At 35.4% G+C, this 17097-nt stretch overlaps 1 protein-coding gene across 1 annotated transcript; it reads left to right on the top strand.

The window, feature by feature from the left end:
* On the top strand, positions 1 to 15259 carry LOC132305145 (glutamine--tRNA ligase, cytoplasmic-like; the record flags this gene model as incomplete). The annotated part of the gene is made up of 24 exons (XM_059802826.1): positions 1 to 141; positions 501 to 551; positions 776 to 847; positions 979 to 1078; positions 1327 to 1422; positions 3775 to 3836; positions 3976 to 4071; positions 4210 to 4302; positions 4857 to 5009; positions 5103 to 5158; positions 5976 to 6066; positions 6139 to 6225; positions 6433 to 6630; positions 6736 to 6834; positions 7927 to 8058; positions 8167 to 8303; positions 8403 to 8502; positions 8575 to 8670; positions 8839 to 8939; positions 9020 to 9125; positions 9248 to 9337; positions 9428 to 9557; positions 10192 to 10282; positions 14661 to 15259. Coding segments are annotated over 24 exons (2385 nt in total), but the record flags the coding sequence as incomplete, so codon positions are not given.
* Positions 15260 to 17097: the final 1838 nt, after the last annotated feature.

A 17097-nucleotide genomic window follows, 5' to 3' on the forward strand; every position in this document is an offset into this window, starting at 1 on the left:
AGATTGAAAACGGCGGCGAAGGATGAGGGCAGCGAAAAGCCTCTGGACCTGTTCCTGAAGATCGGTTTGGATGAGCGTATTGCGAAGAACACTGTGGCGAACAACAAGGTTACCGCAAATCTAACGACTGTCATTCATGAGGTATTCAATCTTCACTTGCCATCCATGCATATACATATTTATGTGTTTGTTTGTGTTGTAAAAATCGGGAGCTCTGATTCAGCCAAGTTAAATGGATGTATTACCTCAGTTGAGTTCAACATTTTTCATTTGTGGTACTAATCCATGGAAAAGAATGAAATTTGAGGTAGTTATCCATGAAAAATAATTGAAATTTAAGAATCAGAAATTTGTAACTTACTCTTCTTTTGATATAGTTTGTGAGAGACAAATGTTTTGTTCTCCCTTTTTCTCATTTGTGCTATTTGATTGTTGTTTGGATCTATGGCTTTTTATCACTTTTTTGTGTATTTTATTATTATTGTTATTATTTTTTTCAGGCAGCTGTAACTGATGGATGCGACCGGACTATTGGAAATCTTCTTTACACGGTAAGCTAATATACAGTTACATGTTTCGTGTTAACCCTTTTACATAAGAATATAATCCCTAAATAAAATTCTCTCTTTACACTTACTAGTTGATATTTTACTGAAAAAGTATGTATATATATATATATATTATTTGGAAGCAGTTTCTATTGAAAGAAACAAAGCTTGTATATTTTTTCCTTCATGCTAATACATGACACTAATGCTTTCCTTGTTCACGTTAGGTTGCAACAAAGTTTCCGGCAAATGCCCTTGTGCATCGCCCAGTGTTGCTGCAATATATTGTCTCGTCAAAGGTCTTGAATTTTTTATATACTGAGCAGTCTATTTAATTGTGCATATTTCATATTTTTGGTTGGGAAGCCTGAACTAGATTTTATGAAAGCTTTGGGTGTTCTGGTATTCATACATGGTTGTACTCATGCAGATAAAAACTCCAGCCCAATTGGAAGCTGCATTTTCATTTTTTGCAACTACTGGTTCCGTGAATTATAACATCAATGAATTTGAAGAGGCTTGTGGTGTTGGTATGACAAAATGGTCATCTCTTTTGAGTTACTTTGAAGGGTTGTAAACTATAATTTTTGGACGTCTTTTTCTCTGAATTATTATTATTATTATTATTTTTTATTATTAATTTTTTTTTTCTGGGTCATATTTCTTTTATTTACCTTGATCAGTTTGTTTGGGGACATTTTTTATTTTTTTTTTCTTTCCTGTTGGTCTAGTTGCTAAACATAGAATTCTAGAAGCTCAAAACTACATTTTAAAACAGGAGTTGAAGTGTCTGCTGAAGATATAGATCTCACTGTTAATGTGATCTTTGAAGAGAGCAAGAATGTAATTCTGGAGCAACGCTATAGAACAAATGGTTTGTGTTTCTTTGCTGTAACTCTTACGAGGTTGTTTCTTAATCATTTACATATGTATATTTATATATCTAATCATCAGTTCCACATTGGACTGATCCCATTGTCATGTTATGGTAATATGAATCATAGTCCCTTATTGTTTTGTTATGATAGTATTAGTGATATTGATTTGAAGATTTACTTTTTTGTTATTGTTACTCCTTTCTACCCATGCTTTTGCAACACTCCAGCTGCAAATACGTACAAATACATATTGGCTTGTTGACAACTTATTGTGGCACTGCTTTCATTCTCTTGCTGTATTTGCTCGCTCTCCCTCTCTATCCCCAATCCAATGCTGAAAAAAAAAAAAGAAAAGAAAAGAAAAGAAAAAGAATGAAAGACAAGAAAAGAGAAGAAAAGAAAAGCCCATACGTGAATGTGGATGTGTGGAGCATAAATGAAAAAAATATTCTCCAATGTGATGGCCAATTTTAATTATTTATAGCCAAAAATGAAGAAATTTCCAAGGTTTAAGGGAAAAAATAAATAAATAAAGGAGAGAAAGAAGGACAAGAAAAGAAAAGAAAAGCCCATACGGGAATGCGGTTCAATTTTTAATTTTTTATGTGGTTATTATGCACTTGTTTAGATGTTTGGAACATACATAAAAAAGATATTGTCCAGTGTGATGGTCAATTCTAATTATTTATAGCCAAAAATGGGGAAAATCCAAGGGTTAAGCAAAATAACTCAATTGTTTCATACTTTTGATGGTTATCTTTTATTTTATTTTATTTTATTTTTTATGTTACATATTTAAGCGAAAACAACTAACCTCAAGATCATGTCCTTTGATAATGTCCAATTGCAAATCTTTAGAAGTAGCCTCTAATATAGGGACTTTGTACCATCTAGTGAAGTAATACACCTTTTTTAAGTCCAATTCCTCAATGAAGTTAACAAGGTTCTCACCCTTACGACCCTCTTGTTCAATCAATTCTAGATGTTGGGTACTTGTGGTTCATTTGATCCCCAGGTGACTCTCTCATTATTCTCCTTCACATTTCCACTATATTTACTTTTTTACCTAGTTTTGTATTTATTTATTCACCATTTATCTTATCCTCTACAATAATTTATTGAAATCACTAAATATCTCTTCTATCATATTGCTTTCTGTTATAGTTATATTTTTTGTTCTAATATTTGTAGATAGGTGCCATACTACTTTAAGAATATAAAATTTCAATTTTAACAAACTTCTGAGTGTGTGAAATTGCTTGACCTGTTAATGCATAAGGAAATTCCTAATTTCTCTTTAATAGTGTTGTGTTTCATTGTCACTTTTACATTTCTCGAGTTAGGCTTTGATTGGTATTTTTTCACTGCTGGGGAAATGATTATTTTTTTTTCTCCAAAATAAATCATAATGCACTTAAAAAGATGCAAAGTTATAGAACTTAAAATCCTGTTTAAATAATACCATTTCTCAATATTTGTACAAAATGAAAGGAAAATGAGGTTTATAGAGATCTGGTTTGGAAAAACTAGTGTTGGATTTGCTAGTTATTATTGTAAAATGCTTGGGATACCAAGTGTGAGAATGAGGGTTTGAAATCTTCAAAGCTATTACTTAATGATGCCAAAGGTTAGGTCTGTTTCCCGTCCTCTCCTCCCAACAGCCTCAATTATTGGTGTCTTGGCGACCGCACTTATTAATCTTTTTTTTTTTGGTAATATAATTTCAAACAAGATATTTAGGTTCGAGTTGATGGTTTAACCTAAATCTATTCATAATAGTGGGATAAAAAACTAAAAACAGGTTTGAAACCGGATTACCAAAAAAGTGGAATATTTAATAGTTTGCTCAAGATGAAAGGTCATATCTTGTGAATTTGTTGTTTTGTAGGGCAGATCTACAGTTACATCAAATCTGGCAGCATCCAAAAGCTTAAAATCAAAGAAAATTAGAAAATGTTTTAAATTGAGCTGCAAAATTTACATCTTGAGAAGGTTGTTACATCTATTACGTTTGTGAATTGTGTTAGTAGCAACATATCCGCCCATAACAGGATTGAGACCTAATAATTTTGTTATGTGAAGTTGCTACCTAACAGCTATTAATTGAAACCTTGCTATACTCCTAGCTCAAATAGATTGATTACCATCCACTGTATCCAATTATTATGAGTGTATCTTATACTTCAGAAAATTATTCTACTTCTTGGAAGATTTGATCAGAATGGAAATATTTCCAGCATTATTTTTATTTATTTATTTATTTTATTTCCCTCCATTATTTGTCACTCGCCATGCCTCACATTTTGATAAACAATTGAAATGTGACCATTCAGCATTTTCCTTTGTAGTTGGGGAACTATTTGCTCGTGTACGAAAGCGACAGCCATGGGCTGATCCAAAGATTGTCAAGGTAATAGCATGCAATATTTTTTTTCCTAAATAATAGCTTGTATTATTTAATCTATTGATGAAATTAGTTCTGAGGTTATTGTTTTTTTATTGTTTGTTTACTCTTCTTTGCTGCCCATGTTTTTTTATTTTTTTTACAGCAACTCATAGATGCAAAATTATATGCATTGCTTGGTGAAAGGACGGCAGCAGATGATGAAAAGCCTATTAAGAAGAAGAAAGAGAAGCTTGTTAAAGTAGAGATGAGCTCCACTGCATGCCTGCAAAGTCTAAACTACTCTCTGTATACTTTATTTTAGAGATGAGTTAAATTCTTCTTCTTTTTTTTTTTCTTTTTTTTTTCTCTCTCTCTTCTTTGCCTCTTAACCATGTAGGATCAAACTCCTGTTGTGGATACATTGCAGAAACCATCTGAAGAAGAACTTAATCCATTTTTGATATTCCCTTCCCCAGAGGAGAATTTTAAGGTATTTGACTTCTTTATTTTGATCTTCATTTGTTTTACAACCCAGTTTTAATTTCTTGCTTGCCAACTTATACTTCAACACTTTACTTTCTTAGCTGTATATTATTACTGGTTTCAGTGTTTATGAATATATAATAGTTAAAATGGTAAAATGATATAATGCTTGCCGAGACTATTGTGATGGTGACATTTTGATTAATGAAGCATTAGTTTTGGTCAAGTGTTTTTGATTTTTTCTATGCAAGTATTTAACATCACTGTGGTATTGGGTTGACTTTTTACCGGGGTTACACGGTAAAAAATCTTCTAGGTATTGCCTTGTTGGTATTCTGGTGTCTGGGCTTTCAGTTAAATTAATAGCCACGGTATTATGATTCCCAATGCCTTACTATTATTTCTAGGATCATTATCATTTATTTGTCACATTATTGATTTTAACTTATCATATTTAAGAAGCCTATCTCTTCTCAACATGGAATCTTTAACTCCTTTTCATCTTGCCTGCTGCTATTTGTAAAGTAATTTAAAGTGTATAACCATCTTGTGGATCTTTAGGTGCATACCGAGATATTTTTCAGTGATCGCCCTGTGCTGAGAGCTTGCAATTCAAGAGAAATACTTGAAAAACATTTGAATGTGACAGGAGGAAAAGTTTTTACCCGCTTTCCACCAGAACCAAATGGGTATCTACATATTGGTCATGCCAAGGTTATCCATATCTCCTGTTAAGAGTTTTGTTCACCATTCTTCTGGGAAGTGTAGTTCCTTGATCTTCATTTGATAACCTATTGAATTGTGTAGGCTATGTTCGTTGACTTTGGCCTGGCAAAAGAAAGAGGTGGATGTTGCTATCTGAGGTGATTATGCTTTTATTAGATTATTTGATTCGTTTGATGTCTATTTAATATTATTTTGTAGTTTGTCTTTCTTCTTTTTTGTTCTCTACTTTCTGAGAACTTTGAATTTTCCGAGTATTTAAAAAAAAAACCATCTACTTTTTGGCATGTTCCGGAGCGGTAAAAGTGTAAAAATGCGGGGAAGCTTTTTCCCTACTTTCCTCCCACTTTCGGGAGGAAGGGAAATGGTGAGCTAAGAGCCAAAGGACTTTCCTCCTCCCTTCCTTTCCTCTCCCTTTCCTCTACGAGATGAAAGAAAAGCTCTCAGTCCCTCCCCCTTAGCTGTTCCCCTTTTCAATCCTTCCTTCTTCCCTTCCTAGGGAACAGGCTGCAAAACTTGTACCTCTAATTATAGAGTTGTAGTTGTACAGATCTTAATGCCCTACAAAACAAATACTTGCTTCAACAATCACGAAACCAAAAAGTTGAACTTATTATCAAGAGTAACATAATGTGCGGTATTGGTTTGTGTACGTGGTCAGTGCTCCCGAAGAGCGAAAAAGAATTGGTATACTTCAATATGTTAAGAAAAAAATTGAGATCTGATTGATTTGATTCAACAAAAAAAAAAGATAATATTATGTATAGATATGCTAACATGAGATTGATTCATGTGACTTAGCTTTTACTCTAAAAGGGTTATGTTTTCGAACTAGGTGCTGAAATACATTTAATCTATTGGGCTGCTCATTATTAACTGAAAAAGGCCAAGGAAAATTCTTGTACCTTCTGTTTTCTTAATTTAGTACTGGTGACTGGTCTATTGTGGCACTGTTAGGTATGATGATACGAATCCTGAAGCTGAAAAGAAAGAGTATATAGATCATATTGAAGAAATTGTACGTTGGATGGGCTGGGAACCTTTCAAGGTATGCTTTTGGTCCAAATTAATAGCACATCTTAGGCCAGAGCGAAGTTTGATATCTGTTGTATTTTTGTAGATCACTTACACCAGTGATTATTTCCAAGATCTTTATGATCTAGCGGTGGAGCTGATATGGAGGGGTCATGCTTATGTTGATCATCAGGTTACTTCTTGACATAATATATAGACAATTGTGTGGAAATTAGACTTTGTTATACTAGTTTACATTTTTCTTTAATTTTTAACTTTTTTTTTCCATCGTTCTTCTTCCTCTGCCCTTCCCTTTTGCTTATAATATCGAAATAGCCTGGTTGGTGTTAATTGATAAATTAGACACTATCATGTGATTGACATTTCGTATCAAATCTAGACACCCGAGGAGATAAAGGAATATAGGGAGAAAAAGATGAACAGTCCTTGGAGGAATCGACCAATTGCAGAGTCATTGAAACTGTTCAATGAAATGAAAGAAGGCAAGATTGGTGAAGGCGAAGCGACCCTCAGAATGAAGCAGGACATGCAGAGTGATAATTTCAATATGTATGACCTCATTGCATATCGTATCAAGGCAAGTATCCAACATTTGATACGTGTGGTTTAAGGAAAAAATATATGATTACTTAGACTGAATGAAAATTCTCATATGTCTGTGGTTTGACTTTCTGTTGTCCAGTTGACTCCCCATCCACATGCAGGAGACAAGTGGCGTATATACCCTAGTTACAATTATGCTCATTGTATTGTTGATTCTCTTGAGAATGTTACACATTCGGTATGCGTCGTTGCCTTTATGGGTATTCTTTTATTATATGCAGTTCTTGTAATGAATTTTTGATGTTTGTTTGTCGGCTTTTAATGAAGTCTGATTTTATACGGTTTGTTTATTTTTATTGTACTTCACTTTATAAAACTGTCAGTTAGTCTTTAACTTTCGGGTGCCTGATGGTCAAACTTTTTACCCCATAAATTGGTGCCTTTCGTGGTTTGGTTCTTCGTCCTGGTTAGCTTTTAATATTTCATTTCAACAAATATTTTAAACTAACCATCTTTAATAGATATGTTATTTACCAGTTCCCAAAGGGAGGTCAGGGATTCGAACCTCAATGGAGGCAGTGTGTGTGAGTCCCAACTAGGAAAAAAAAAAAAAAAAGAGGTTTTAGAATTCTGATGAACTCGTTTGAGGTAAGGTTGTGGGGTCTCGGATTCCGTTGACCTCATTTGTGCTTAGGCTGCATGAAATGAGTCAGGCTTATGTACTTGTTATCAGGCTTCATGCTGAAAAGATCATATAGGTATGTTAATTTTGTTTTTGGCCTGGTTAGCTAACATGAATCAGATAGTGTCTTTTGTTTGAGCCTTCGCCATATTCTTTTGGGTTAATTGCAAAAAATCCCTGTATTATACAAGTTTTGCATGTTCCCTCTGTAATGAGATTTGCCCCCTCAAAGTATTGAAAAGTTGCTAGATAACCCTTCTCTGGAGTGGGATATTTTGCAATAGTTTTTGACATTTTTTTTATTTATGAATATAATTTTTGACAATTGAAGGTGGTGATATGCTATATCTTTAGTTCAAGGGACAACTTGCTAAAACCTGTATACCACATTTTTTTTTTCCTTCTCTCTTTGGGGGTGGGGGTGGTTCAGGCTTAAGGATAGCATGTACTATTATTGTTAGTTTCTAGGAGACCTTGGTTTTCCCTAACACATTTTATTTCTAATGTGAGTCTATTCGAACTCTGTCTTCTCATATGCTTTACCAGCTCTTTCCACCTTATTTGTGTTCTTGACAAATATGTTAATGTCTTAGTTCATTAATGGGTGTCTCAAATATGTGGTTCTTTAACTAAATTATATTTCTGCAGCTTTGTACACTTGAATTCGAAACACGCCGGTCTTCATACTACTGGTTATTGGATGCCCTGGGTCTTTACCAACCTTATGTATGGGAATACTCTCGCTCGAATGTCACTAACACTGTGATGTCAAAGCGTAAGGTGAGTTGAAGTACTGAACATGTTCGTATGCAACAACTGGAACTTCTGCCCCCTTGATCCTTCTGATATTATCCCAAACTTATCTTTGACCATGCTATGTTGTTATAGTTGAATCGCCTTGTGACACAAAAGTGGGTTGATGGTTGGGATGATCCTCGTCTGATGACATTAGCCGGGTTACGACGTAGAGGAGTTACTTCAACCTCAATTAATGCTTTAGTTCGAGGAATTGGAATTACTAGAAGGTGGAAATATACATGATGTATTTGTACATGCATTAAATGTTACAGAAAATGTTGTTATATATACTATCTGATTGAAACTGACGATACCTTGTGCTACAGTGATTGTAGTATAATACATTTGAACCGCCTTGAGTATCATATAAGAGAAGAACTGAACAAAACAGTGCCTCGCACAATGGTTGTGCTTGATCCACTCAAGGTGCGTATCTTGTTTAATTATTTCTTTAGGAACTAATTTAAGGTGTATGATTTGACTGTTTCTTTGTTTTAGGTTGTTATTACAAACCTTGAAGCTGGCTTAGTGATGGATCTTGATGCAAAAAGATGGCCTGATGCTCAGATAGATAATGCATCTACTTTCTACAAAGTTAGTCAGCATTTCTAAGCTAAAATCATATTTATAATTTTTTGAAGAAATGATACTGATTCTTAGTTCACACTTGTATATCTCTGACAATTCTATGCCAAATGTTGGTGTAGATTTGGATGTGCCAAATCGTTAACTGATTTTGGTTCTTTTTCCTTTTCATTTTAGGTCCCGTTCTCTAATGTTGTGTATATCGAACACACTGATTTTCGGTTGAAAGATTCTAAAGATTACTACGGGCTTGCTCCTGGTAAATCTGTCCTACTTAGGTATGTATGCATTGTAATTTGTTTGCCTAAATGCCTACCAGATGTGAGTTCAGTATTGAGAATCATTTAATTGCATGTAGATATGCATTCCCTATTAAGTGCACAGAAGTTATCTTTGGGGATGATAAAGAGACTGTTGTTGAGATTCGAGCTGAGTATGATGCTTCTAAGAAGACAAAACCAAAGGTTATTTGCCATCCTGGATTTAGTTATTGTTTAATTAACAATGTGTCTTCTGCAATAGCAAAATTTTGTTACCTTTTGTTTTTAAATTTATTTTGGTTTTTAAAAATTATAAAATTATGCAGGGTGTTCTCCACTGGGTCTCAGAGTCTTCTCCTGGGCTTGATCCACTCAAGGTGGAAGTCAGATTGTTTGACAAACTTTTCCTTTCTGAGGTTGATGTTTCCTTTCCTGAGGCTTTCTTTGTTTCTCCTTTTTACTTGAAGTATTGTGATATGTTAACTGTTTTTCGTTATCACTATCAGAGTCCTGCAGAGCTGGATGATTGGCTTGGTGATTTGAACCCACAGTCGAAAGTGGTGATGTCAGATGCATATGCCGTGCCTTCACTTAAAAATGCTGCAGTTGGAGATAGATTTCAGTTTGAAAGGCTTGGTAGGTTCCTGAAACTTTTAATTTTTTTTACATTAGTTTTTCAATGTACCATGGGCCTGGAATTGGGTCGTTATAATTCACTCAATGGATTTACTTATATTGCTTAACCTCCACCCAATGTCGATAAGCTCTACATTCTTTTTCTATCAATTGGTTTTATATTCCAGCAATTAAAATTCTGAAACATAACAACTATAATTCTCACGGACTTGGTGTTATCTATAATGTTGTTCTAGAGTGCTCCAAAGAATCATCTTTACCAATTTGTCAAAATGAAGTTTCCATATTTTTATTTTGGCATCCTTTGTTACCGTCAAAGCATTGTAGTACAACAATAGAAGTGTTGCAAGGCATCTAAAGGCAGATTTAGGGTTTCAATTCTTATCAAGAGCCTCGAGTTTAGAAGTGTAGCCTATTAGGTAGATTTTATTTATTTATTTTTTTAAAATTATTTATTTATTTATTTATTTTTTGGTGTGAAATGGTCTCTTCTTTGACGTTTATAATTTCTTTGTCTTTTACCGTGCAGTCGCACACTTATTTTTGCCCATTTGACTTATTTCCGCTAAAATAGTAAATATTACGTTGTCGATAAAACAGTTCAATCATTTAGATCTTCTATTTGCAATTCCAGGTTACTTTGTTGTCGATAAGGACTCCACACCTGAAAAACTTGTCTTCAACCGAACTGTCACACTTCGAGACAGCTACAGCAAAGGCGGAAAGTGAGTACCATACCCTAGAAATGATAGCCCGATGAGGGCAGGAAGAATACCATTTTAAGTGTCTGAATATATGATGTCTTTGAAATGAACTGTGATATGCTGACTGAAATCCCTGGCCAATTTCCTAAACTGTAAGTTTTAGGACCATTGGATGGTTTATCATGGGACCCTCTTTGATCCATATATATGCATATTAAACCATCTAATGGTTGAAAATGTGTAGGTTTATAAAATAGATCAGGGGTTTCGACCCAAGTATCATATTCCTTATGAAATATTCGAATACTTGCTTGAAAAATATAGATGTAGCATCATGTGGTGAACGGGGAGCCGTGTTAGATTTTGTGCATTATAAATGTGGATAATGAAATGAAATATGATAATTTACATGTTTATTTATTCATTTACTTTTGCACTCTTATTTGTTTAAAAAGGAACACTGTTAGGTGGGAGTATAGAAGTGGGTCTTGAAAGATTGGCGTATAGGACCGCTGCTACAGTGCTACTGTAGCTTGGAAGTCTTTATCTTGAAATCATATGGATTTTCATTATCTCAGTCTCCTTGCATTGTGGGTAAGGAAAAAAAAAGGCTTACAATACAAATACTTCCTTTGGATGCCAAAGAAATGGCAAAAAGTTAGCCTAAAGTTTTAGATTAATCTAAAGGATGAAATTCCCTTCTGCTAAGATTAAAACAGCCAAGTTTTGTGGTGCATTACATCTTGCAACAATTTTTAGTTTACACTAAACTTGATCTAGGATAAGATTATTAAAAGTAACAGTTTTGGCTACTTTCAGTCTTTCAGTGTTTACTGAGATGGATGTATAATTAGTTGGATTAGATCAGGTTGGACAAATTGGTGTGTTATGTAATAAAAGAATATACAAATATGCCAACAGATTTTTTTTTTTTTTTTTTTCCAGAAAGTACCAAATGAAATATATTTGTAGAACAGTTATTAAACCAAAAATTTCATATGAACGATGAAACATGAATTCGTTTATGTGATTGGGTTCAATTAGTTATGTAATATATGTATATTATTTTATTAACTGTTTGGTTCAAGACCCCAAATTGAGAATTGAATTGTTACAATTCAGTTTGTTCTGGTCCAATTTACAGGCTTTACCAGTACTATATTTTCCCCTCATACTAAGCTGAAGTAATCTAAATTTCTTGGTAAAGTTACTATACTTTCAAAACACGGTTGGTATTTTGGATCAAAGTTAAGCCGTCTTCCATAAATATGACTGAGTTAGGGGTGACAATTTGTGTTTGCGAGTCATAATCGTGTCGTGTCGACCTAATGGTATTGCTCAACCCGAACATGACCCATTTGTGTCAAGAACTCTCAACACTAATCCGGCCTGTTTATTAAATGGGTTACACTTGTAACCCATTTAATGACCTATTTACTAAAATAAAATATGAGTAAGGATATAGGAACCGAAAAGGAATCCCGAATTAACATCGAATTTGACGTGATTGGCCATTCTTATCACGTGTTAAACAATTATTTTTTGGAAACTATTTAAGTAGATGAGGTGGACAAAAACACGTCACATTCGGTGCTTATTCGGGGTTAATTCTTCGGCCTCCTTATCATTATTCATAAAATATTATATTATTTAAATTATTAATAATACTCGAACAAACAATAAATATTAAAAAATATATAAATTTCAATCTAACCAAATTACTAAATAGTCTCTAGTCTACAAAAATGTAAATTATAAGACACAAGTTTGGATAGTTATTTTGGAACTTAAATAGAAATTTGTTTATGACACATAGTTAAACGAGTTACATGGATTGAATCCCTCAACCCAAACACGATGCGATTAACTAAACGGGTTAAACATGTCAACCCGTTTACAACCCGAACCCATTTAAGGCCAATCCAAACCCGTTTAACTCGTGTCGTATCAAACTTTGCCACCCCTACTAAGAGTGAAGGCCCAAAAAAACTAGCATTGAAGTTCTTGGAAGGAAATAAGAATGATTCTTTTAGAGGGTGATAAGGCGCCTCTCACTTCAGGGACCCAACCACCAAGGGAAAGGGACAATTCATGTAGCATTTTCTTTGAATGGGCCCTAAGATCTTAGGGGCTTAAATGACCAATAATAGAGGCTAAGAACTCCTTCCATTTTTTTTTTTTTGGATAAGTAAGATTGTATTATAAAGCGATCAAAAGGGGACCACTTCCCACGAAAACTACACAAGGCCAAGTAGGGCCTCTATAGTTTCAAAGAGCCTAAAAAATTAACTATCTCCTCTAAAGATCTATAGTTTCTTCCCACAACCCAACAAAAAAGAGTGGTTATGATGGAGATCTTCAGCATGTCTCCTTTCCTTCGAAGGACCTCATGTTTCTTTCAAGCCATAAACACCACCAGACGCACAAAGGCATAGTCCTCTAAACTTCCCGGACTTGGGTCCCCACTACACACTCTCTCCAAGCCTCAACAAAATCTCTGGAAGGCCTGAGCATGACCCACTGAACTCCAAACAAACCTAAAATCAAGTCCCAACAGTCCTTGGCCACGTGAAACTGAAAAAAGGAGGTGATCAACCATCTCCTTATCTCTGAGGCACATGCAACAAAAATTGACCACAACCTGATTTCTTCCCTTCAAATTATCCTGGGTTAAGATTTTTCCCAAGACAAATGTCCATGCAAAGAAAGCCACCTGTAAAGGGTCTTTGGATCACCAAACCGCCTTCCACGGATAAGAAACCCTTGGCACCTCATGAGACATCGATAGAAAGACCAAATATCAAAGCACCCCTGAGATGCAGGGACTCAAGCCCAGGAATCAGAAACATCTCCCACGATCTCCCAATGCTAAGAATGCCTCATAAAACGAACATCCCAAGACGATCTCTCACTATCAAGGCGATAACAGTCAACCACCATGGCCTGTCTATCCGAAGCAATCCATAGAATTCGTGGGAAACACCACACCAAATATTCTCTCAGAAACAAATTCTCCTACCATCCTGAGTCGAAATCTGATGTGTTCAGAGAACTCATCCCACCCTTTCCGAATGGATTTCCAAACCCCAACACCACCTGGAGAGTGCACCTCAAGGGAGGCACCCTCCACTCCCCGAAATGGCTTGCAACCACCCTCCATTGCCTGTGCCTCTCCACCCCAAGCGCCAAAGCCACTTCCCCAAAAGAGTTTTGTTGAAAGGCGCCAATCTCTTCACAAGGACCGAGTATCGAACACTGGAAATGCAAAACTCAATCCATCTCCTCCATTTCTCACCAATACCCATCATCTCCAACTAGTAGAGAAGGAAACTCCAACTAATGTGATCATACGCCGTCTCAATGTCCAAATTGCAAAGAACACCTGGAACACCACTACTCAATATGGGGTCCTAACGTTTGCCTGCGATAAGGACCGAATCAATAATCTAGTGACCTCGAACAAAGGCATTTTGAGAGTTAGAAATGAGCCCATCCAAGACTCCCCTCAATCTCAAAGCAAGGACCTTTGCAATGAACTTGTATATGCTTCCCACCAAACTGATAGGTCGAAAATTCCGAAACATCCATCCATTCCCCCCCCCCCCCCCCCCCCCCCCCCTTCTTTTCTAAATGAGATCAATAAATGTGGCATTTAGACTTTTCTCAAAATGACCCTGGGCATGAAAAGTGCCCATCACCTCCCATCTAACCACCTCCCAGTTCTTAAAGAGGAATCTCATGGAAAAGCCATCAGGACCCGGGGCTGTCCCCATTACAACTCTTCCTCTTTTGAGAAGGGTTACTCCAAAGAGATGCACTCCTTGCCAGAAATAGAGCCAAACTGAAGCCCCCCAAGCAAAGGTCTCCAGCAAGAAGTTTATGTGAACAACTTCTGATAGAAAGCAGCAATCCCCCAACAAACCTCCTCCTCTTTGCTTTGCTTAGACCCCTTTCATCCGAATCCTCCCAATCTGAGTACCCCTTCTATGAGCATTGGCAAGTATGTGGAAAAACTTCGTGGTGTTGTCACCTTCTTTAAGCCATAAAGCTCTGGACTTTTGCCTCCATGAGATTTGTTAAGTTGTTTCTGTTCAATTAGCCGTAATGCCATGTTACTTAGGAACATCTTAAACAACTTCCGACACTTCATTTCATAATGAATGGTAAAACAAATTTGTGAATGTGTTGAGAATGCTGCCAGTTAAAAAGAAATTTGTCATCCAGTCACTTCTTGATTTGGTGCTTGCTTAGCTAACTCCATCCATACAATTGATTATATTTTCCAATGCATTCTATATTGATATTACTTTTCTTTCATTTGTTCTATGTTAGTGCTGACCTTATGATTCTGGGCCTTCACAAGTTTTACAAATCCTAGTAAAAAAAAAATTTCCCACAGGGCTTAAACGACTAAAGAAACTCCAATTTGAAGGAAGATGTGGACAACTGATCTCATCAGATTGTTCTGCGGTTGGAGATTTTAGCCACTATTTGGGTGCCAATGCAACTATTTCTAACGAAGCTCCAGATTGTGGTTTGATGGACAGGTTTGCCATAGGAACTACCATTCCTATCTCCTTTAAGTTTAAGAGGAAGCAGGTAGTAAAAAATTTAACAACACAGAAAATCTGAAAATTTTGATCCTTGAAGCAGGGATGGAACTTAACGAGTTTATATGAAGATATATATAAATATATTCTTTGTGCAGGCCTCAAATTGGGGCATTCCCATGGTGGGGTTCTCAAGCCGGATGTTTTTCCGTCTTTGGCAGGAAAACCTTCCTGCAAAGCAGAAGGTAGATTTTGGGTTATTGATTTCGATGTAAATTTGTTTTTTAACAGTCAATTCAATTCTTGCTAGGAAAGTGGGCACTTAAGTTGGCCTACGTTTGATTTTAGTCTGTTGCTTCCCTTGCTATGGTTCTTTATTCTTTTTGTAGCAATGGGTCCTTGACCTTGACTACTTGAATAAAATCAAGAGAAAAATTCACTCTCTCCATTGCTACCTCTCAAGCGCATAGTTTGGAGTATTTCTTCTACAATTTGTTACACTAGGTTGCTATGATGTCATGACCACAGAGCCCTTTTTTTTTTGGGTGAGAGGATAGGTAGGCTTCGAATTATATTCCTCTTTTACATGTGTTCTGGTGATTGAAAATATGTTGCATGTCATTTTATCTTAGCAATTTGCGCTAATTGTTAAAAGCTGCCAGGGTATCAAAAGGCAGTTGTTTAGTTGATGAAATCTGGGGCTTTTCACTGCGTTGCAGTTGTATCTGCACGAGTTCATATACTTGTCTTTGAAGTAGCTGAATTCCTGGTTGTCGAATTGCAGAGCTTCTTGTTATGGTGGCTGCTCGGTGTAATCTGGACTGTTTTGTTGTTGTGGACATTAGGAGCTAAGACATGGATCATGTGTGTGTGTCTGTGTCTGTGTTTTTGTTACAGCTACCTTGGTGATTGGACTAGGAATGGTCTGTACCATTTAGAGACACTTTTGTTGGCAAGTTTTATTAATCCATCACATATATAAAATGGTTGAAGTATTGGGATTATGATTGTTACTACAAATTCATCAAACAGGCACCACAAAATGGGAATCAAACCCATTGCAATTCCTAGATTGGACCACTTGCCTTTTTAAGTATTTCTAATAATTAGAAGATACAACTGTGATTGGACTGCAAAAACCATTGTGATAAGTGCAGCTGCTGCTAATGTCATCTCTACAATCAAGAAGAGAAGAGAAAAGAAAAAAAAACAAAGAAAAGAAAAGAAAAAAAGAATGAAAATAATTAAAAATATAAGGTAAAATAGGGCAGTCCTTTCTGAACCAAAGTCTGTCCTTTCTGAACCAAGGTGCAACCCTAGATTTGAACATTTAAATCCCATAATAAGAGTCTACTGGCCATAGGCTTTATCCCACTCAAAGTTGCAAGTAAAAACACTCATTTGTTTATAAAGAAAACAAATAGATATGGTCCCTTTCATATTCTACATAAAAATGTGACCAATCTCATAATGCAAAGTGCCCTAACAGATGGATTAACAGCCTTCCCTACATTAAGCTTCTGACTGGAGCACCATATTTCAATATGATTGGACTCAATGTATCATATGATTTGTGGGACCCACATTCTATTAGTATCAGTTCTGCCTTGTAACAAAAAGGGCAAAAAATAAATAATAAAAAGAAACTGCTAATGGGTTCTTGTCAAAATCTGCATATTTATTTCAATCACTTGTTTCAATAGATTTGTAGGGCACTAACATGAGCTTCCCTTGCTCAAAGTCTTTGAAAAGATTCAATATGTTTCAACTTTTTGTTATTTTTGTATTACGTTTAGAACAGGATCCTATACCTATGGACTCAGATAGAAAAAAGAAGCATTTACTACTTTAAGTCATGTTATGTGGCTTTGATTGGAAAATAATAATAATAATAATAATAATAATAATTCTTTTATTATTTTATATTTTTTTAGGTGAGGTCAAGTTTCATGAGCATATTTGTGCAATATAGGGAAGGTTACACCACTTTGCATCATTCCTTGTTTTGAGTATATAAGGTCTTTACATATTATAGGGAATATTTCAAACTATTCTTTTTAATTATACTACAGAATTTATCCTAAAGTATGGCTTTAGAATTTGCCAGGAGTCTAAAATTTGTTGGATCATTTCCATATATACAAGGGGTGTATCTATTTATATTTGGTATAAGAATAAATTTATCTTACACGTGTAAATAGCTTTGTGTAGGATAATCTTTTGATAATCCAATTGTTGGATCGAAGATAGTTCACTTTTGGTAAGATAATCTTTTGATAATTCAAT

The sequence above is a fragment of the Cornus florida genome, unplaced genomic scaffold (genome assembly GCF_030987335.1).
Source record: "Cornus florida cultivar Cherokee Brave unplaced genomic scaffold, ASM3098733v1 CherokeeBrave_3.0.0_Hap2_Chr04, whole genome shotgun sequence".
Taxonomy (NCBI): Eukaryota; Viridiplantae; Streptophyta; class Magnoliopsida; order Cornales; family Cornaceae; genus Cornus; species Cornus florida.